Source organism: Athene cunicularia, assembly GCF_003259725.1.
Source record: "Athene cunicularia isolate RWA chromosome 13 unlocalized genomic scaffold, athCun1 chr13_part1, whole genome shotgun sequence".
In the NCBI taxonomy this organism is placed as follows: Eukaryota; Metazoa; Chordata; class Aves; order Strigiformes; family Strigidae; genus Athene; species Athene cunicularia.
The window spans coordinates 199,229-220,857 of NW_020799117.1; the positions used below are offsets into that span (position 1 = coordinate 199,229).

Here is a 21,629-nt window from a genome sequence, read left to right on the forward strand (position 1 = left end):
GGGGGGGGGGGGGGGGGGGTAAAGAAGTTGATGTTGACCAAGAAAATAAAGCACAGCACTGTTAGATTTGGAAACAAAAATATAAGTCTAGTGATTCTCATTACTTTTAGCAATACGATAATATACTTTTTCTATTGCATGTCAGTGAATTTTCTTATGACAGTAGACTTTCATGTGGCTTTTTAATGCATTAAATACATGCTTGTCTCTTGGTCAACATTTTGTGCTTCTGATTGTAGCCTAATTTATGCTTAGTGTGGCTTGTCCCTGAGGGTGGGGGCATCTTTAACTAGATCAGGTTGCTTAAAGCTCCATCCCACCAGACCTTGAACACTTCCAACGATGGGGCATCCACAACTTCTCTGGGCAGCCTGTTCCAGAGTCCCACCATGCTCATTAAAAAAAAAATTCTTCCTTATATTCAGTCTAAACCAACCTTCTTTCAGATGAAAACCATAGACCTTTCTTATTACTGCAGTTGCATCCTAGCATTGTGGGAGATGATGAAATTACATGGGGCACATCCCTGTGTGGGGTTCAAAGTCCATGGATAACATTTCCTCACAATTGTGCATAGGCTTTATCTTATTAGTAATTGGGAGCAAATGATACTTGGCAATACAGCTAACACTTCCCAAAAAACCCCAACACTTAAATGAAGTAGTAAAATAATGGGCACAATTTATCTCCTGCATTGGAAAGACAGAAAATGTGTTAAGTATTTGAAATTTCACCATGTGGAATGAGATCATAAAATTATGCCTGAGCAGAATTTATTCTATTCTGCAATGTTTTGACTTGTTGCTTCTTGATGAAGAAAACAGTGTTGCGCATACCGTGTTTAACTCCAGAAATCAGTACAATATGCCTGGAGCAGCTTGATGTGCCTCGTAAAACAGAAACCTGGGGCGATACAATTATCCAGAATACTTCGCTATATATTTTATGTGTAGATAGATGCTTTTATTTAAAACAAATACTTCTTTTAAATGTAAATTATAACCATGATTGGTTGTAATTTTTTTCCCTTGGTAAACTTGCATCACACCGTCAGAAAAACAGGATTTCTGAACAGCAGAGTTCAGCTGCTCTGTACCAGCTATAGCCTACATGAGCTGTTCAGCCAAAGCTGCAGTTAACTTCATAAGGGCATTTATTTCACTTCTTTTGCTTTGAATCCAAAGATAGTTCATAGATCTCTTAGCTCATATACCTCTTTCCTATCTGGAAAAAGGAATTTCTATTTTGAGGGGAGACTGCTGAGTCTGTTCTTGATTTCCCAATAACCCAGAGTGTTTTAGGACTCCTGTGGCTGGGTCTGGTAAGTCACTGCTTTGAACTGTGGAACATTTATATTCATCTCCCTTAAAGAATGCAACACCTTTTAGTGAATATTTTCTGTTCTTCTCTCCAGCTTGCCCTGCACAGAGTTTTGTCTACTTTATTCCAAATTACTTTCATTTGAATCCAATTCTAGTACACCAAACACACCTATGGGTACAGTGTGTCTTCTGGCATTCATGTCTGTGGTAAAGAACGTTGGAGTGGTGCTGAGGAGAGCCCAGGCATCCATGGGAGAGGTTACTCAGTTACTCAGCAGCCATGGGAGTTGGGTACTTGTGCCCATCCTCGGTACACCTCTAGAGCAGGCAATACCTATGCAGCAAAGGGAACTGTTCAGTTATGTTTTACTTTAAACCTAATTTCATATTAAACTTTAATTTGGCTAAATGATGCTTCTCTGGATGAGTCTTGGGAGAGGAAATTAAGGTGTATTATTATGAATAATCTGAACGCTGGTTAACACTGCTGAAGTGTTCTTAGACCAGAGCTATGAATTCTCAGCCTCTCTCACTACCCACCCATCACTACAGCATTCTAGTATGCGTGTGGCGTTGTTCAAAGAGCAAGAAAACGCATCAGTACATTAATTTATTCATTCATCAAGATGAAAGGCAGTATGGCTGATTAAGATTCCAAGAGTAAGTAGAACCCTGTTTTGTTTTTTTTTCCTAAATCCCCAGGCTCAGCTGTAAGTACCTCTTACAAATTCACTTACCCTGGGAGACAGAACCAGTTGCCTGTTTTCTGCTCCTGTTGCAGTCAGAGGCAAGTTCCCTTTAGCACTGCACAGATGTACTGGTGAAGCAGCTTTCAACTGAAGATATTTGTTCATATTTCAAGTAAGATTTTTTTTTTTAACTGCAGTTTGGTAGACATGTGGATAACTATTGGATTAGAACTTCTTGTTACAGGGAAGGTAAATGGAGAGCTCAGTCCAACAGCTTTTCAGTGGTTCTCTTTAAAGTTATTTCATGCATGTGTTTCTCTGAATTTTGCTATTTCAGACACTTCTTGTATTTGGCCCTTATGTTAGGCAGCTGTTGCATAATTAGTGAAGTCTTTCTTCTTACTATAAATGTACAGCTACATGCATATTCTGTAATGAGGCCTGCTGGGAGATGCATCAGTGACAGCCTAAGTGCCTGTGATGGCTGTTGTGAAGAGGCACGTTGTACGGTCAAAGTGGGCAGCAGCACCTGGGCTTAGGAAAGGGGTAGCTTTCCCTGTTTTTGGAAAATACTTTTCACAGTAACTGCAACAGTATTTCTGAACAAGTTGTAAGACCATTGGGGCAGAGACTACATCTTAATTTTTTGTCTGTCTTATCCCTATGCTATATAGTAACTGAGGGGAAGCCTTAATTTTGATGATTGGTTAGTGTGTGAGATTTCTGCTCTGGGTTTGAACTGAGATGTTACTGCTGAAATAGGACCTTTTGTTCTCAAATGCAGGTTTGAATTCTGTAGGTCATATCTGTCTCCATACATTAAAAGGAGATTTGTTACTGTGCTTTTTGCTTTGTGATATTGATGGTAAGTCCCATTTGATTTTTCTGGCTAAATAGGGTCTGTGGTCGCTCAACAGCTGGAGCATGCTGGGGAATGGGGTTCACACTCTGCCAGTGACCTTTCTCTGTCAGCCTTAGCATAAAGCTGCTGTCAAAATGTCCTGATGCTGCTGTTGTAGCATTCTAGAGATCAGGGATGAGTAAAGGGCCACAAGAAATGCCTGTACCTTCAAATGAGGGTTTGGTCAGGTTCACTGAAACAGCCTCAGAATTCCCTCAGGTTAAAACAGGGAAGTGAAGTTCCTTTCTTTCCCTTCTTCCCACTGATGCATGCAAGTTTTTGTTGAGTTAAACAGACTTTTACATTTGGAGGTCTCTTCTGTTTGAGCACAGATTATGATTTGGTTTGTAGAAAATGAATGTGCAGTCTGATGATAATGCAGGAAAGCTTGCCTGGAATCCAACAGCAGAGCACTGACCGTTGTTCCTGCAAAGCTTCACCGCTGTCGCTGCAGTATGTGCTACCTCCTTCTTGGCAGTCTTCAGCTTTCAGCACTTTGTCCATCTCCAAACACATAAAGCAGATCTTTCCCAACATTGCAAACCAGATCTCCAAACATTCTCTCTGCTAGCAACCACAAATGGGAATAGTAATGCTATTGAATGAGAGTGAATACAGGGATGATCATGATGTCTAATGCCTGGAATTTTATGGTTAACAGCCAGATGTTAAAACCCAGGGGTGATATTATGGTGTGATATTGCCATTCCTTGCATCACTTGTAAACTAGGATCTGTCCTCCTGGAGGCATAGGCACTCATTTCTCACTCTCTGGCAGACTGTAAGATACTAGACCCTAAAAATAAATCCTTGTGATCAACATCTTGAGTAGCTTGTGCCTTAGATTTAGTGGCTGGTATCTTGCCTTATTCTGTAGCTAGAAAGCACAATTTATTTGGAAGCTTGTTAGCCTTAGAAGCATTCTGGAATTATAAATACAATACAACTGTTCAGTTGGAAGGGACCTACAACAGTCGTCTAGTCCAACTGCCTGACCACTTCAGGGCTGACCAGAAGTTCAAGCACGTTATGAAGGGCACGGCCCAAATGCTCTTCAGCACTGACAGGCCGGGGGCATCGAGCCCCCTCCAGGGAGCCCGTCCCAGTGTTTGAGCATCCTCTCAGTAAAGAAATGCTCCCTGATGTCAAGCCTGAACCTGCTGTGATGCAGCTTTGCCCTCCTGGTGCCAGCGCACACTGCTGGCTCCTGCTGAGCTGCTGCCCCCCAGCACCCCCAGGGTCCTTCTGCAGGGTTGCTCCCCAGGGCTACGCTCCCAGTTTGCCCTTGGCTCTGCATTACTCCCTCCCAGGGGCGGAATGTGGCAGGATGGATGGGACTAGATCATCAGAAGCGATGGATTTTTGTTACTTGAGCACCCAGTCCATTACTGAGACATCAGCTGCTAAAACTCCTCACAGATGTGGACTGCAAGAAGCAGCAGCCACCAAACAGGGATGTGGTAGTGATCAGCTGGTGCTGTCTTAGTTATTGCCAGGGTGGGAACTGGAGGTTTCTAGTTCTGAAACTTGAGATGTTAAAATGTAAACCCAGGAGTGCAGGACCTGGCTATTTATTTTAAAACTATTTAGACCATTAAGAGTAAAGACAGGACTGGTGCTATTTTTGAAAAACATGAGGCTTCATGTGGGAGTCACAGCCCAGGCATTGCTGAGAAGCTTGTGTGAATGCTTTGGCACACTATTACCTTTATAAATCCAGCTGTGCATTCCCACAAGTGGTAGCTTTGGACAGTCTCTGTAGGTTGGGGACAGAGGGGGAAACAAAATACATGCTCAACAGTGGGCTATGATCTATTTGCTGCCTGTCAGAGCAAGCAGTGCTCTGATGGATGAGAATTTAAATGCTTTCTGTTTCCCCACTGTTAATGAGAAAAAAAAAAAAAGCTTTCATCAACCAATGATTATTCTGTTTAAAGGAAGATATTACAGCTGGAATTTTCATAAAGCCTAAAAGAGTTCTACGCCTGAATTCCACTGAATATTTGGACACAAAATATGCAGGAGGAGGCATTCTTAGTCTGTTTTTTTAAGTTTGAAGGCCAGATGATAACCTGATCTCTCTGCCCTTGCAAAAGACTATTATGAGCATGTGTTTGGTTTTAGTTTTGCCTTTGCTAAACGCCTGTGCTGTGCTCTTTACCACTTTTGAGCGGATGTAGGTTTCCTTGTTGCTTAGCATGTGTGTTTTCATTCAGAGTCAAGGTTATTCCTGTGTTGAGACTTAGGGATTGTGTATGTTGAGGCCAACAGCCCAACACTCATTCAGGAGGGAGTCAAATTTAGCTTGTAAGAAACTTTGCTGTAAGGAGGGATTATGCTTTAGAATATGTTTTAAAGAGATTTTGATTCATTCTCTTAATTCTGTGGAAACTGCCATGTTACTGCTTTTCTAAAAACTTACTGTTCAGGCTTGCATTTGAACCTGCTTGCTAAATACAGGTATAGAAGCCTATGCTCTTTGACCTTTGAGTAAGAATTCCAGCTGGGTTTCAGGGGAGATCACTGCTGCAGCCCTAGGTCTGAACAGAAACTTTAGAGCGACCAGAAGGAAGATGTGGCTTCCAGTGCTGAAGGAACCCACACTGCAGGGCCTCCTTTGCGGTCCCTTGGATCCAGAGCCTTCAGCTGGTTTTGTTCCCCTATCACACAGATCAATTCCAGTTTGCTGCATTTTCCTAAGTATGCTGAGGCCTTATTTCTCCTCTGGCTGTGCTGTGTGGGGATGACCTAGAAAGTGCACACAGCTGCAGAAAAACCAACTCGCCTCAGCTCTGCCAGTGGTGTGTAACCTGCTGTGCCCCAGCGAGGCTGCTGCCTGGGAACCTCTGTGTTCCAGCATGTTTATCCTGAGAGGCGACAGAAGTTTTAGACAAAATGACCTTTTTGAGAACCATCTATTGCTGATATGGGAAAGATGCCTGGACGTAAGTAGTTTCTGGAACCTGCCGCCTGTGGTCAGAGTGTCGCTGGAGTCCCCCGTGCCGGCAGCAGCCCTGCGGCACAGCCACGTCCTGCACAGAAGGCAGGTGCCATTTGGGCATCACATTTCAAGTGCATCCTAGATGTAATTCATGGAAGAAGCAAACCCATGGTTCAGAAGACAAAAATGGTCTGACTAGATTCCTCTGATGTGCATATCTTGTTTTACTGTAATAAAAAGGCTGAGATCCGTACTACAAATGGGAGAGTCAAGCAAGAAACTGTTGCAGTGCTGCCAGAGAACGATGGCCTCATCTATTTTCCTGACAAGCCCCCAGGCAATTTCCATAATATAAATACGGGCTCGCCGGTCCATTTGCAAACTGGAGCATGTCTGCCTATGGCTGTTTGATTGGTACGTGCTTGTGCCTCTTTGCACTCAGCTGAACTTCCCCCGCAAAGAGGGTGTTGTTTCTCTTGTGCTTCTGCTGCTATTCCAGTGAGATGGGGAAGGCATTTTCTGCAACTTGTCTTGTTCATTTTAAATCAGAACAGAGAAGGGAGCCAATTTTGAGCCTTCAAGTCTCATGACAAAGGCCTTCCCTAAAGACAGACTGCTTTGAAATAGCCTGACCCCAACTTGTCAAATTAACATTCAATGTGATAATAGTGATTTTTACATATTTACAGGGGAAAGTGACAAGAGGGCTTTCTACTGATACTTTTTTAGAAAGCATCTTCCATGTAACCATAGAAACCACACTACAAACACAGAGCATTTCCCCCAGCTTGACCTCTGGACTGTCTTGAATACAGGACTCTTGTTCAGTGCCCCTGTTTGGGGCTGAGCCTGCCTGGTGGTTACACTGAGAAGGTATCCGGTGAAATGAGCCTTGAGTGCAGTTTGCATGAGCATGTGTAGGTGCAATTTTCTTCTATACTTTTTCTAGCATAGAAAAAATACCTGAACACAGGTATTAACCAGAAGGTAACCTAAAATGCCATGGAAAAGAAAGAACTAGAGCAAACAGAAATAAAAGAAAAAAAAATAAAAGGAAAGCGTGGACACCAAAAGAAAAGTAATAGCAGTGGGTTAAATTTATTGGAAGGAAGGAAAACAGAAGATTGAAGAGACTGGGTAGGAAGAAGTTTTAGTGGGATTGCTCATCCAGTTGTACTTGTCTTTTTACGCTCAGTCTTAAAGATTAGAGTGCTTTCCTTCAGGCATTTATGTTTTTTATGGCTTGTTCTGCCACAGGAAGCAGCGCACCGTTATCTGCACACTCAGTGCCTGTCGTACCATGAGACTAGTATTTGCTTCAGACCTCTGGGAGTGTGAATATAAATAAACTTCTACCTGTTTATATCATGCAGCTAAGTGAATTGATCCTAAAAAAACCCCAGACAACAAAACCCAAAACCAACGAGCTGGCAGACCTTGAGATTCGCATGTGCCTCTTCACATGGTAGCAGTTCTAATTAAGCTCAAGTGTAGCCATGATCTCTTGCTGATAAATACTGCACAGCCTGTAGCAATGTGTTACCACTACTCATAAAAAGTGTGGCAAATTCTTCAGTGAATTAATTTAGATTTTCATTCAAGATGCATGTCAAAAGAAATGTGTGCAGCTGTTACTTCAGAATTTACTGGATGGATTTTCTGGGGAGAGGGGCAAAATAGAATCTTTCTTTGTGAGCTCGAGACAATTTATTATGCTTTAGGAATGGGCTTAATCATGCTATTTTGGATGGAAATCTGCACATAAGATTTAAAAATTTTTTTTCTAAGCCCTCTTTTGCTTAACCAGAGGTTTTCATGGCTCCAAGGGCTCCAACAGTAATTCCTACAGATTATATTGACACGTGCTGGTAGAGGGCAAAGCTGATAGGAGACGCTCCAGCTGCTATTGTATTTGGCAGTCAGTCATTATGAATAATACTGCCTGTCTTTTTGCTTACAGGCATCAGACAGATGCTTATTGCAATCTCTGAATAGTTGCATTGCCAAATAGACTACCAGGTTTTGAAGCAGTTATTAGGGTCATGTTATTCCCACAGTCTGGGAATGCTGTGGTGTTTTTAATTTCCTCGAGTTGATATGTCTAATGGCATCAGCACTGTGCCTTGTGTACTTGTTCTGTTTTTGGCTGGGATTGAGCTGATTTTTCTTCTTAGTAGCTAGAGTAGTGCTGTGTTTTGGATCCAGTATGGGATTTTGTATGAGAAGAACATTGATAATATCCTGATGTTTTCAGTAGTTGCTCAGAAATCAAGGACTTTTCAATTCACCATGTCCTGCCTGTGCACAGGTGCACACGAAGCTGGGAGGGAGCACAGCCAGAGCAACAGACCCAAACTGGCCAGGGGAATATTCCATATCACACGACGTCACGCTCAGTATATAGATGAGGGTTGGCCAGGAAGCTCCTGCTCTCTTCTGGGATGGTGGTTTGGGGATTTTCTCTCCTCCAGGATTGCTAGCCAGGACGGGCTGGGCGTTGGTTGGCAGGTGAGCAATTGCACTGTGCATCACTCGTTTGTATATTCTGTTATTGCTACTATTATAATAACTATTATTATAATTTTATTTCAATTATTATATTGTTTTTATCTTGACCTACGAGTATCTTTACTTTTGCCCCTCCAGTTCTTTCCCTCATTCCCTGGGGCAGGGGAGGCTGCAAGGCTTTTGGCTGCTGACTGGGTTTGAACCACAACAGTCCTTCCCAGAGAGGTCTATATAGTGATATCAAGAGAAGTTATTTATCTAGGCAGCTAAACTGTTTCTTCTCAGACTTAAAATCTATGAATTGATCATGTTTACTGCTGAGAACCAGTACATCTTGTTGGCTCCCTTCCCTCCTTCGGAACTGAGAGTGCTCAATGGAGTAAGGACATGGCAGCTGGTGGAATCGGCTCCTAACTTGCCTAGCTTTCCACAGCAGACTGCAGGGACAGTGCTCTTTAGTAATTTAATTAGCACCCTGTGGGGAGTATGTGGTATTGCAAGATACCAGGGATTTTTATGAAAGGTTATTCCCTCACTGCAGTCTGCAAGGATCTGCGAGCAGGCATTGGTAAAGCAGCTACTTAGAAATGCTTTGGCATAAAATTCAAACCTTATGCATTAAAAGCAGTACAGCGGAGAACTGACAAAGTCGCTGGGCCCTTCCCTCTGAAAGAATGGTAGGCCGCATTGAGAGGTGAAAAGATACAACTTTGAGCATCTGAGCATCGCAGTGCTCTTTCAGTGAGAAAGAACTCCACAGAAAGAAGATAATTCTTGCCTGAAATATTAATTTACTCAAATTAAATGGAAGTTCCAGAGAAAAAAGCAGTTTCAGGGGTACATTTTTTGGCAAACCACTCTATTTAGAACTGCTTTACATAAAAGAGTAATACCATATCTTTACAATTACATATATCCCCATCTCTCAATGGGATACTCATTCAATCAGTAGACTAAATTTGCAAGGTTGATCTGGTCTGTTATCCTTTGTGTTAGAACAGAATATTTCAGCTGGAAGGGCCTTACAGTGCTGATCTAGTCCAACTGCCTGACCACTTCAGGGCTGACCAGAAGTTCAAGCACGTTATGAAGGGCACGGCCCAAATGCTCTTCAGCACTGACAGGCCGGGGGCATCGAGCCCCCTCCAGGGAGCCCGTTCAGTGTTTGAGCATCCTCTCAGTAACGAAATGCTTCCTCATGTCCAGTCTAAACTTCCCCTGATGCAGCTTTCTTTGTTTCTTGCTGTGGATATGGTGCCATTGTGTTGATGCAAGACAGGTGAATCCCTGGAATTAGTATTTAATCAGTTTTCAAGAAAAGGAGGAAGAACTTATGCCTATGTGACTCATCTCTTCTCCTTTTTGCATTAAAATCAGTGCCAATCCTTGGTTTAATTATAAGTGGTCTAACCAAACCCTACACTGCTGTGATTTGGGAAGGAGAGAATGTTTATGTACCTACCAGATATGAAAACTCGGCAATATAAACTGTTTTTGTGTACTGTGTGCCTGTCCCAAGATTTTTCATCAGTAAAACTTACTCCATACATCACCTGTACTGAGTGATATAAGAAAATGGCTGAAAATCACCACTGTACTTCACTCTTAATAACAGATTAAATCTCTTGTTGGATCTAAGGGTAAAATTTCCATGCAGGAGGTAATTTTTTTTCTGTAATTTCTGTGGTATAGCTGGCATCTCTCTCATGACTTCAGGGCAATTATTCTGTAGCTACACCAGTGCAAATCATCCTGGCATTACCAGAGGCATTTTAAGACAGCTGCCAAATGCTTTTATTAAAGCAAAAATTGGAAAAAAGATTAAAGCTCTGGTACTGGGCACTGAAACCCATGTTCAGACTAGAGCAAATGTGTCCCATTGGTGTGAAGTCTGGTTCTCCAGCCTGATGTCCAGATCAAGAGACACAGTAGGAATATGCTGTGGCTCTCTTCCAAACTCTGCAGGTTTCTTTTCAGTGGAGGCTGAGGTGGGGAGGTGATCCCGTGACCTATGGCTGTTACCCTTCCCATGCCGTCGTTACCGTTACCCAGTAACTCCTGAAGAGAGCTGCAGCCAGTCCCACAAGCTGGGACTTCTTGAAATTAATTGTCATTCATAGCTGAAATGCTTTGTTTAGTTCTGGGAACTCAGCTCAAGTTTTTCTCTGTTAGGTAAACTTACGTGGGGTGGTGGATGTGCTGTGTCTGCAGGACTTGCCAAGGTGTGCAGGAGCTTTGGGGGTGTTTAGGGCCTCCCTGCTGTTGCATAAAGATTGTTATCTGCATCTAGTTTCAATTTAAGAAGTGATTGGAAGATTGAAGAGGACGGTACTGTTCCTGGACTTATTCCTGTTTCTGAGCTGCATTTAATTTGGGCAAATCAAAAGATTTTCTTTGTTTCTCAGGGACAGTTCAGGAAAGGCAGATGGCAGTCTGCAGCTACTACAGCAGGAATAGGACTGTGGCCCTTTAGGGTGCACTGTTTAGACTGACTGCTGTGGAGCAGTTGTATATTAATCAATCATTCTGCCATCTTTGACATCCGCTTCATCCTTATGCAGTACAGATTTTCTTTTCATTCACCAGTAAAGTTTCACACAATGTTGAACTCCTGGTGACATTGTTCCCAGCTCTATCACATTTATTCTTTGCAGGCCAGGTAGAGTGTGTACCTACACTTGTTCACTTCTATATGGTTCTGGTGCTTCCTGATTCTTAGTGGTTTGCATGTCAAAAGATTATCATACAGGCTTTAGTTATTAAATGATGCCTTTTTGTTTTCCAGAGCAAATCGTCATGTTTTGGCCAAATGTCAGTTGTATCAAAGGGCAAACTGCATGCAAAACAGCAGAACTCCTGAAGTTGTTATTTATTTACTGCTAGCAGCATGTCTGTGAGAGCTGGACTTCACTGGAAGAGCCTGTGTGATAACATTAAACATGACAATGCTAGTGGAAGCAGTGAACCCTGTGGGCTTGCAGCAAGGAAGGAAGGGGACTCATAAGCAAAAAAACCCAGTTTCTAAACTGTTGAGTTACTGGTGTTTTGTCACAGGAGAATGAGAACAATTTCATGCTTTATATCCCACTTTTCCTTTCACAAGAGTAGAATATGTTCTACTTTGTTTGCCCTTTCCTGCTTCCCTTGAAGCCTTGTCTGCTCAGCTCGCGACCAGCAGCTCAGCAGTGCTCCGATTGTGTGATCTTGGGGATTGCCTGGAAGGCTCCAAAAGGTTTGGAAAAGAAGAAGGGAATGAGATGGGCACTGGGATCCAGAGAGAGCTGAGGAGGGGGAGAGCAGACACCAACGAGAACAAAGGCAGAGACTATCTAAAACCTCACATTTCTCCATGAAGTGCCTGAATTAGAAATAAGGATACTTGTTGCGTAAGCTGTAACATAAGTCTATGTTTAATTCAGAACATGGTGCACTGTAAAGGAAGGTTTGCAGAATGCTTCCAGCTTCATGCCTGTGGGTTTATTTCTCAGCTTCTGGTTTTAAAAACTTCACCAACATTCACAACTTCAGGATATTTTTCCAGTGGGGAGAACTCACAGGGTATTTTGTTAATATTCAACAGTCCTATGTTTTTAAAATAGCAAAGATACCCACTTTCTTTCCCAAATACCCTTTTCTGGATGTGACCCATAATTCCTGCAGTAAATCTTCATTATCCTTAAGGCTCCAGCTGAGAGGAGGGGGTGCTTTGTCGGGTGGTGCCCTTCAGCGCGCACAGAGAAAGGCAGAAACGGCTGCTGTGTGCGGCAGGAGACTCCGCGCAGGAGGTCAGTCCTGGAGGCACGGTGTGGTCCTGCCTGCCCACCATGTGCAGGCTGTGGGAGAGACGGGACGTCCAGGGGCTCACTGGGAGCAGGCCCCTTGCTGGGAGTACACCTTGGCCCCGTGCTGGGAGGAGCCCTCTGGGACACTGATCTCCAGAAAGGTCTTGGGAGAGGTGAAAGCTGGAGAAGTGAGAGAGTTTCACAGAGAAGTGCTTTTTAGAGAGGAAGTGTAGATAAGAAAGCAAAATTGAAGATGAAGTGATTGACAGCATTCTGAGTATCATTGATGTATTTTGGTCTGTGTTGGAGGCTACAGCTTCCACATTCATTGCTGACAGAGTAAAGATCTGCAGATAGTGTTTTTTTCCAGTTAACTGCAGGGTAACATCTTTTGGGGGTTATTCTGGAAGATGAGATAAAAATGAAGCAGGCAGCTCTTTCTGCTCGGTGTAGTATATGTGCATGTATGTGTGTGTGGCTTCATGTACATATATCTGCGGTAACTTCAGCTCTATTAATGTGGTTTAGGCCTGATATCCCCCGAACATTCTGGGAGGTAGTTACTTTATTTCAATAATCAAGCAAGAATAGCACTAAAAGATGAAATTAGGCCCCTCTCACTTTTTTCCTCTGTGGTACTGTTGCCTTTCCTAGGCTTGGAAACACTTCTTTTTTTCTGGTAAAGCATTTTCCACTGTCAGGAATGTTTCCTTGACCCCATCTTGCAGGTAACAGAAACTCTACCTCAGTTCCTTTTTCTTTTTTCAGTGGATATTTTTCCTTTAATCCAGCCCTACTCAATTACCTTTCTAAATTTCTCTCAGGGAAAACTGGAAAATCCTGGCAGCACTAGAGCTGTGGCTGCCTGCTGACTCCGTGTCTGGAAAGAGGCAGCAGCAGTAATCACAGGAAGCCCCAGTAAACAGCATCTAAGTCAGTTTGGGCTCTCTGGCCCCGGTGCCTCTAGAACGACTTGGTACGCCAGTGCTAAATTGTGTGGTTCCATCTCTGTAGAGACACAAAATACAAATGCCTGTCTGATCAGCTGTTAGGGAGTAAATTACCCTTTTGTAGCAAACTGAGAATGTGGTTTCTTGCACCTCGTTCTGGATTCTCCCTTTACTGTGTTCCAGCTCCAGTGTGCTGTTGCCGTTCGAGGTCGGTGGTTTTGCCGCGTCCCAGCCTGCGCCGTCCTACGCAGCGGCCGTCCGGGAGTGCTGCGGTGCGCCGGCCGCAGGCAGATGTGTAGTTGCCAGTCTTTATTCTGTCAGGCCTAAACATGCAAGTACCTCATTCTGGAATGCAAACATCTCCGACGAACTGCTGGTGCCCGTGGCTGTAGGGCTGCCTGGTGGCTGCGGGGTGGGTGAGCTGAGAGCAGCCTGGGCCGGCGCTGCCACGGCACCCAGAGCCTCTCCTGGTCCCTGCTGCGGAGGCGTCTGTGCCACAGGGGTCTCTGAAAGTGCTTTTTGCTTTAGGGTGGCTGAGGATCTTTAAATGACACAGCAAAGAAGCGTTTCCCCTACGCAGGAGAGAATCTCCTGTGATTATTTTTTTTTTTAAATCTATTGTCCTTACTGCTTTGCTTATGAACTCTTTTCTTTCTCAAAAGACCTCCTTTGCATGGTTAATCTGGTGAAAATGTCGTCTTTTGCTCAAACCCAACAAGTCTTCATGTATTAGTATTCATTTGGCATTGACAGCCTAAGATTTCTACTTTTTTGACCATTTCTGTCCCATCTGGCCTCCTTTTTTTTCCCGAGCCAGCACTAAACCAGATCTGTTTGTGCTGTGTCACATAATACATGACAAGAACAAGCCATTTTTATTAACTGCTTTCCAAAGCCCATTTTCTTTCTCAGTCATGTGCGCCTACAACAGGCTCAGCTCTGATGTACAGTCTCAGCCCTCCTGGCGAAAGAGTCTTCATGTAGCCAGCACAATTAGATCCTGTGTTACCACCTTGCGTGTGCAGCACTGTGGGAAGGGCAATCAGATGCTCTTTTGTAGCTGTAGGTATACAGTGCAATGCCAGGATTTCACGGGTATCGTAACTGGGAGCAACACAGGAAGCTCTGGGTGATACAGGCCAATGTTCTCGGGACAGCAGGATCAGTATGGCAAGAAGTGAGTCTGCTTCCTTCAGTTCACAGTGACTCTACTGAGGATTCTGCTGTCGTCTCAAAGGGTGTGTGTCACTCCTGCAGGTTTCGTGGATGTGGTAGGAATGTCAGAGTGACTGTGTGAACATGAACATGGCACCATCCCTGCTTGGTGCTGAGACACATGGACGCAGAAGTTTCTAAGGAGCTTATTTACCCACATTTATTGTGTGGGTAGACAGAATATCTCTTTATGTGAGGCTGTCAGTCAGTGCCAATAATCAAGACAAATTCTAAGAAACCCCAATAACCTGACAACCCCCCCCCCCCAAACCACTAGATATGTGGGACAGAGGAACACTCGTGTTCTTAGTGATATGGAAAAAACCCTTGGCTTCCTGATGGGCGTGTCTTGCTGATGTGCTTGGGTTTAAGCTTACTGTATGACTTTGGCTTAGGCAGAATTTTCCCCCCAAAATTCAGTTGATGGAAATAATTTGTGGAATAGTTTTCCATTCCCTTGGAAGTGGCAAAGGGGACAACTTCTAGTCTGGTACAGGCTATTGCATGTAATCGGTTCTCTGCTTCTGCAGAGACCTGGAATGATGGTGAGGACTTCAGCACCTCCCCTCTCCTCCTGTGGCAGTGTTGTGAAGTCTCTGAGTTTGGCACAGGATCTTGGGTGGGACCAGGGGTTGGGAAGGGTAAGAGGAAGATATATGTTTGGTAGATCCTTGAGACTAAACCTGCTTTGTGGTTACTTCCATCTGCAAGGCTTGGATTAAATGACCTGTCCCTTCTAGTCCTGTACTCTCAGTGTCACTAATCCTTACAGTAAACAGACTCCTGTCTCCATTGCATGGTGCCCCTTTCTGAGAGCAGAAGGGTGTATATGGAACCTCCACTCATACGCCAGACTTATGTACAGAAGCCTGATTGTGCTGGGATCTCCCTTGCAGGTTTTCAGACAAAGGTTGCAGTGTTTGGAGAAGTGAGCTATCTCTTGTGTTCTGTGACCATGTGAGCTGTCATGCTGCAGTGTCCACTGACAAATAATAGTATGTCTTCTTTCTCACAGAGCTTCCAAAGCAGCTGAGACCAGGACCTTAAGGAATGTCATGCAGTAGGTGCTAAACTAACTGGCACTGAAAGGAACAGAAAAAGATGGCAGTTCGTATTTGAAATATTTAAGCACGTGGACTCTCGTTGATAAGAAATCATGTCAAAAAAAGGACGTAGCAAGGGCGAAAAGCCTGAGGCACTGATTGTTGCCCTGCAGGCTGCCAATGAGGAACTCAGGACCAAGCTAACAGACATTCAAATTGAGCTGCATCAGGAGAAATCAAAGGTGAGTGAGGGTTTGGTTTTAAATAACAGTGTCTGTGCTGAAGGAGAGAAACACATGGAAAAAATAGTCATAGGAATCAAGAGAGGCAATACAACTCTCTCCTAAAACAGTGGTCTGATTCTTTCCCCACATACAACATTTTCTTATGTGGATGTCCTGTTGCAACCTTTTAAAATAGACAAGATTTCAAGCTGCAACAAAGCGGTCATCTCACTCTTTCAAACTCATTCTTCATCCTTTCATTCACAGACATTTGATGACAATTTTGGAAAGCAAAAATGGGTTTTGATTCTTTTGTTTTCCCTGCAAGCTTTGGCATTCATGTGTTGCATACAGGCAAGGCTTAGTTATCCTCCTAAGGAACCCCGGGCTGGCTGCCAAAAAACTGATGGCCCAGGGACCTTCTCTAGTGCTTTCCACTATGTTCTGAGTCTTGCTGCTTTTGTTATCTCTGCAGCTATGGAATTCCAATATGGAAGTTGCCAGAGCAGATTTTTGTTACTAGACATCACTTCAAGGATGGCCCAAAATAATGAGAGTTACAAGAGTAGGAAAGTCTTGAAAACAAAACCAATAAACCTTATCTGGAATATATTCAAATGCGCTTGGGTAACACTGGAAAGGAGGGTAACAGGACAGGAACAAAATAATGAAATTGCTCACATGCTTCAGTACCTCTCAGGATGCCCATCCATAGATGCTCTTGTCTGTTCCTGTAACTAAATTGGACTGAGTGCTTGGGGTATTAAAGACATTGTCATCATGGAGTAGTGGGGGCTAAAAACGACAGTTTGAGGAAGTAGATCACACTTCTGAACTGTTCTGCAGTTTGGATTGAGAGGAGCAGACATCACTGCAAATTTTATTTTAATCTGGATTCAGATTTTAGCTCTTTCCTCCTTTTTCCCTAGATGTAAGCAGGTTCAGGTTGGACATCTTGGTACAACTGAACTTGTAAAATCAGTGTAGAAGCAGGATGCCAGACTGAGCAGTCACCCACAGTGCCAGGAGCTTTAAGGAAGTGTTCATTCCACAGAGGGGTCAGACAAGTAGGATCTTTGGGCTTTTCCTATCTCTGCTAGCAATAAGTTCACTCTGCCGATGAATCCAAAGTGGGTAGAGAATTCTGGGCCATTGTGGTCTTTTATTGAACATGTGTCTCTTCCATTACTCTAGGTGCAATAATCTTTTTCCCTCAAGGCCCTCATTCCCTTTCCCCTTCTTCCTATCAGAATGGTACATCTATAAGTCAGCCTCACATCTGATGGTATTTCAGTTTAACAAACTAGGCAGCCTGGAAACTAATAGCCCTAAAACCGGGCACCCCAGAGCTCAGCTGGGTGGTACTCAGGCCCTGGCTGGGTCTGCGTTTGTGCTGTTGTGGATACCCAGACTCCTGTGTTGACAGTTCAGGTGTATCTTTCTATGCTGTGCCAGAATGGATCACTTAGAATATTCACACCTTGTTCTGCAGTGCATTCAACTTCCTTTTTAATAAACGGGAAGAGATAGAAAGAGGGCATTAGGCTCATTTTTAGTCACCACTGTTCAAAATCAAGGAAGAACCTAGAATGAAGGAGTAGTGAAGGTAAACCAAGAACCTGTCCTAAGGACTTGGGGGTTGAGGGGCTAAGGTTATGTGTGGCTTTCTTCTCAGAAGTGATCTATGTAGTAAAGGCATTTTAACGTCTTGTGAGAATTGTACAGATGTGATTAAAAGAAACTGCTTTTTGGTCTGCAGCTGCACAATCCTCTTGCTGCATGTGACTTGCATTATTCCATGTAGATATTGCATCGACAGCTCTGAAATCCTCCGGAGAAGTCAGTGGCAGTTGCAAGTGCAGACCACCTTTAAGAAGATGTATATCAAGTACTTTGCTCTGAAAAGTTTTTGTGTATCCTAGAGCCCTGTGGAAGAAGTTCTAGGAGAATCTTTCAGATTTGCTTTCCACGGAGCCTTTGGAGGAAGATTCCTCTCATTTTTAGAGTCTGTTACTTGTCAGAACGACCTTGGTGATTGAAACCAAAGTAAAAGTACACTTTCAAACTCTTCTTATTGCTTATTTTGGGAAAGCTGTATCTGAAATAAGATGGGGATAGCATGGAAGGAAAGAAAAAAGTCAGTGAGCTCCGTATATAGCCCATAGCACTTCCTACCTTAGCTAAATCCTCTCCAAAAGATCAGTTAGGCCTGCAGGCTAGATCACCAGTGTCTTTGGGAGGGTTTTCAGATGACCTACTACTATGCTTTTTCACATTGACTGGTTTCTCCCCTGTTTTTTTTTTTTGGAAAGGTTTGCTCACTGTTCCTCATTTCTTGTGGCCTTTATTTAAAAAGGAATTAATGAGGAAGTTCTTACAATCTTTGAAGCCACATTCTATTTCACCATAAATAACAAACCTGCCGAATTTGCTTTGAACTGAACAATCCTTATCCATTGCTTTCCTTTGGTGTAGGTTCACACAGGTTTCTACTGTGGAATTTCTCAGCCATATGAAGTTGCATCTAGAGATATGCTAGTGTAAGCATACTGAGGGCTGGTGGGTTGTGCTCTTAACTTTGATTCCAAAGCTATAGACAAAGAGCTTTTAAAAAACTGTTGTTAATGAAGAGCAGCAAAGGACATACTTTAAGTAAAGCTAGCTGTTCCATAAGCATAATAACCAGTGAGGCATGCTTTTCTGTAGAGGTGTCCAAGAAGTGACTACAAATGCCTGTTAAAACTCTATGTATGGTGAAGAACATCTGTAAAAGATGAAATGTTTCCTGGACTTTCAGACTTGCACCTTATCTCAGATGGTATTGTGTGGAGGCAAGCACTTCTCTCTCATCTGATTGACTGCCCATGGTCATGAAAGTTGTAGGAACCTTGCTATTTCTGAGCCCTCTAATTTTCTAATGAATTTGACTGATGGGTTGAAGTTATCAGACAAATGCACACATATACACGGAGTCTTATTTCCTAAGGAAAAAGATATGTAGTGTCACTGTGGGGCAAGACACCTGGAGAAGACAGGGTTGTTTTGGCTTGAGTAAAGACAGTGTAAAATCTATGTGAATGCCCCAGGAGTTGGCCCATATTTTGTTGTAGGAGCATGGAGGATCACCTGGGGTCTGCAGCAGGGTCTTCCTCAGTTTGACATGGCTGTGTGTCTGGTGGGCTTGTTTTGAGAGCATTCTGACTTTGATTTTATTTCCATGTAGGTTGCTAAACTTGAAAGAGAGAAGACTCAAGAAACGAAGCGCATCCGTGAGGTGGAGCAGCGCAAGCAGACGGTGCAGATCACAGAGCTGAAAGCCAAACTCCATGAGGAGAAAATGAAGGAGCTGCAGGCCGTGAGGGAGAACCTCATCAAACAGCATGAGCAGGAGATGACGCGGATGGTGAAAGTCCGAGACAGCGAAATCCAGCGCCTCAAGTCAGCGCTGTGCGCGCTGCGGGACGGGAGCAGCGACAAAGTAAGGACAGCGCTGACTATTGAGGCTCGTGAAGAGGCCAGAAAACAGTTCGACTCCGAGCGCCTTAAGCTTCTGCAGGAAATTACTGAACTGAAGTCTGCCAAAAAGCAGGTAGATGAGGCCCTTAACAATATGATCCAAGCTGATAAGATCAAGGCGGGGGATCTTCGGAGTGAGCACCAGTCCCACCAGGAAGCCATTTCCAAGATCAAATGGGAGAGTGAAAGGGATATTCGCCGCCTGGTCAGTAACCAAAACAGTCGATGTGTTCTCTTACGCTGTAGTGAGCTTGCTTCTGTGCCTCTTAGCTTTCTGTGAATAACAGAGCTCTGAAGCACACCTCAGTTTGCAGAAGCGTGACAGACTCCTCGCTGCCATTTCTCAGCCGTAAATAGAGGGCGGGGGGTTGGCTGGAGCAGCCGCCGTGACGGCAGCTGGGCACGTGCATGCATGGCCTTGTCTGCGGGGCCCGGCTGGCGGAGTGCTGACACGTGTGCCACGTCGGGTGTTAGGGAAGGGTGTCTGCCTCTGCACTTGCAGTCTGTTAGTTCCTCTATCTCTTGTGATGGCAGCCTAAACACATTAAGCCATGGCAGGAGGGGAGGTGTGTTCTGGTTTGTTCTTGGCTCAGTGATTACTGGGGAGAATGAACAAAATGAGGCCCATGTCAGCAATGCTGCAAGTTGCTGTTTCCCCATCATCTGGGGAGCTGGACCTGCCTGGGACAATGGAATTCAAGATTTCACAGTTAAGTAAAAGAAATGGTAACTTAAACTGTCAAGAGTGATTGATTGATTTTTTTTTTTTTTTTTTTTTTTTTCCTTCCTTTCCCCCCCCTTTCAAAGTCTGTGTACTGGAGGCATGTTCTTGTGTTGCCAAAATGCTCAGTAATATAGTACAGACTAGTAGTGGTGGATTCTTTCTATCTGCCCTCTGAATTTTGACCCTTCTTCCTTTGATCCCCATTTGCATTTCTGTGTAGCCATGAGAACAAACTACTTTTCTTTTTTTCTCATCAGAAATTGAGGATCTGTTTTCCAGGTTTTAATGTAAAAAGGAACTAGTGAAATTCAGGATATAAACTGAGCCATTTAGTAACATTAAGATCAACTCAGGTTCCACTTATGTACTGTATGATTTTATCTTTAGCAACTAATGAAAGGCTTTTTAAAGGCTACTTACTTGCATAAGGACCTTGAACAAGTCCAGAATTATTTTTATCTGACTTGAAGTGGATTTGGAAACCACTTGTGTATTGCTGTCAGAGCCGGGGAAGTTACATCAGAGTGACATCTAGTTAATGGAGATCAGGATCTAGCCCTGCTCATTTGAAAAATACTTTGGGGAGGATTTCAGCAAACCTAGAAAGCTGAAAGACCAGAAACCATCTCTGGCAGCTTCAGGGGAAATCAGCATAGATACAATTTTTGCTTTCAGGGAATGATTCATATTGTTCCCAGATGATAGCACTTCTGTTTTGCCAGAGTGATTTGCAAATTCTGGTTCATCAAATTTTCTTGAGCTCAGTGACATTAACAGCTTTATATCAATTGTTATGGTTGCAAGGCTAGTATGGCCTGATCTGATTCTAGGTTTTAATCTGAAGATTTCCTCTCAGCGTCATTCTTAAAGTTGCTGTGAGATGAAATAAGAGGCACTTTTTTTTTGTCTTGGATAGTCCTAGGATATTAGGCAGAAATGAACTAACAGTAAAATGAATACCCTTAACTTTGCACTCAGCAGAAGATTAATAAAGTGACAATGAGCTTATAAGAAATACTGGGTCTGCACAGATCTTCTGTTTATGAGAACTGGACTGTAAACTTGGCTGTCTCAGCTAATGTAGCTCCATTTACACAAGCAGGAGCTAGTCTAAGCTTTTTTGGTATTAGAATTTATACTTATTTTTTTCACTGATATGAATAATTGACCAACATGCAATCTGAAAGCCTGAACTCTTCATCCCATTATCTGTTAACACATCATGCCATGCTCAGTTCCTGGCCTTCACCCTGTGCAGGGCTGGTGAATCTACTGCTGTGCCCGTGTAACGTTGTGGCTGAATCTCAGTGTATTGTTTTACAAGCCTGGTGCAGTATGATGATGCAGATTTAAGTGGTGAACACTACTATTAAATAAATCATATACTGCTAGATTGCAGAAGGAAATGCTGTTGCCTTTATGCAGTTATATTTATGTTCTGGTGCTTCTCTCATTCAGATGGATGAGATCAAGGCTAAAGACAGGATCATATTTTCCTTGGAGAAAGAACTGGAGACACAGACAGGCTATGTGCAGAAGCTGCAGCTGCAGAAGGAAGCTCTGGATGAACAGCTCTTCTTGGTGAAGGAGGCAGAGTGTAACATGAGCAGTCCCAAGAGAGAGATCCCAGGAAGGGCTGGAGATGGTTCGGAGCACTGCAGCAGCCCTGTACGCAGGTTTTACTGGCCCCTGCAAAACAGAAACATGGCTGTGTTTCTCTTAAATATATTCTCAGGCCCTGGGAAAACATTCTAACTTTTATTCACTACAGGGAAGTTATGTCCATAGATTCTTCAGAGAGAATTCTAGTGGGT

The 21,629-nt window shown here is 43.5% G+C and overlaps 1 protein-coding gene across 5 annotated transcripts in view; it reads left to right on the top strand.

Moving 5' to 3' along the window:
* Nucleotides 1–21,629, top strand: part of JAKMIP2 (janus kinase and microtubule interacting protein 2) — a 60,371-nt gene that overhangs the window by 10,706 nt on the left and 28,036 nt on the right. For 4 of the 5 annotated variants that reach the window (XR_003399417.1, XR_003399419.1, XR_003399416.1 and 1 more), the window contains 3 exons: nt 15,324–15,593; nt 18,799–19,296; nt 21,274–21,483. Coding sequence is in view for 1 of the 5 variants with exons in the window: in XM_026858568.1 (XP_026714369.1) it covers nt 15,465–15,593; nt 18,799–19,296; nt 21,274–21,483 (837 nt within the window). In the remaining 4 variants the exon portion in view is untranslated. Of the gene's footprint in view, nt 1–14,931; nt 14,950–15,323; nt 15,594–18,798; nt 19,297–21,273; nt 21,484–21,629 lie in introns of those variants that run through there. The other variant, XR_003399418.1, reaches the window with a different exon arrangement.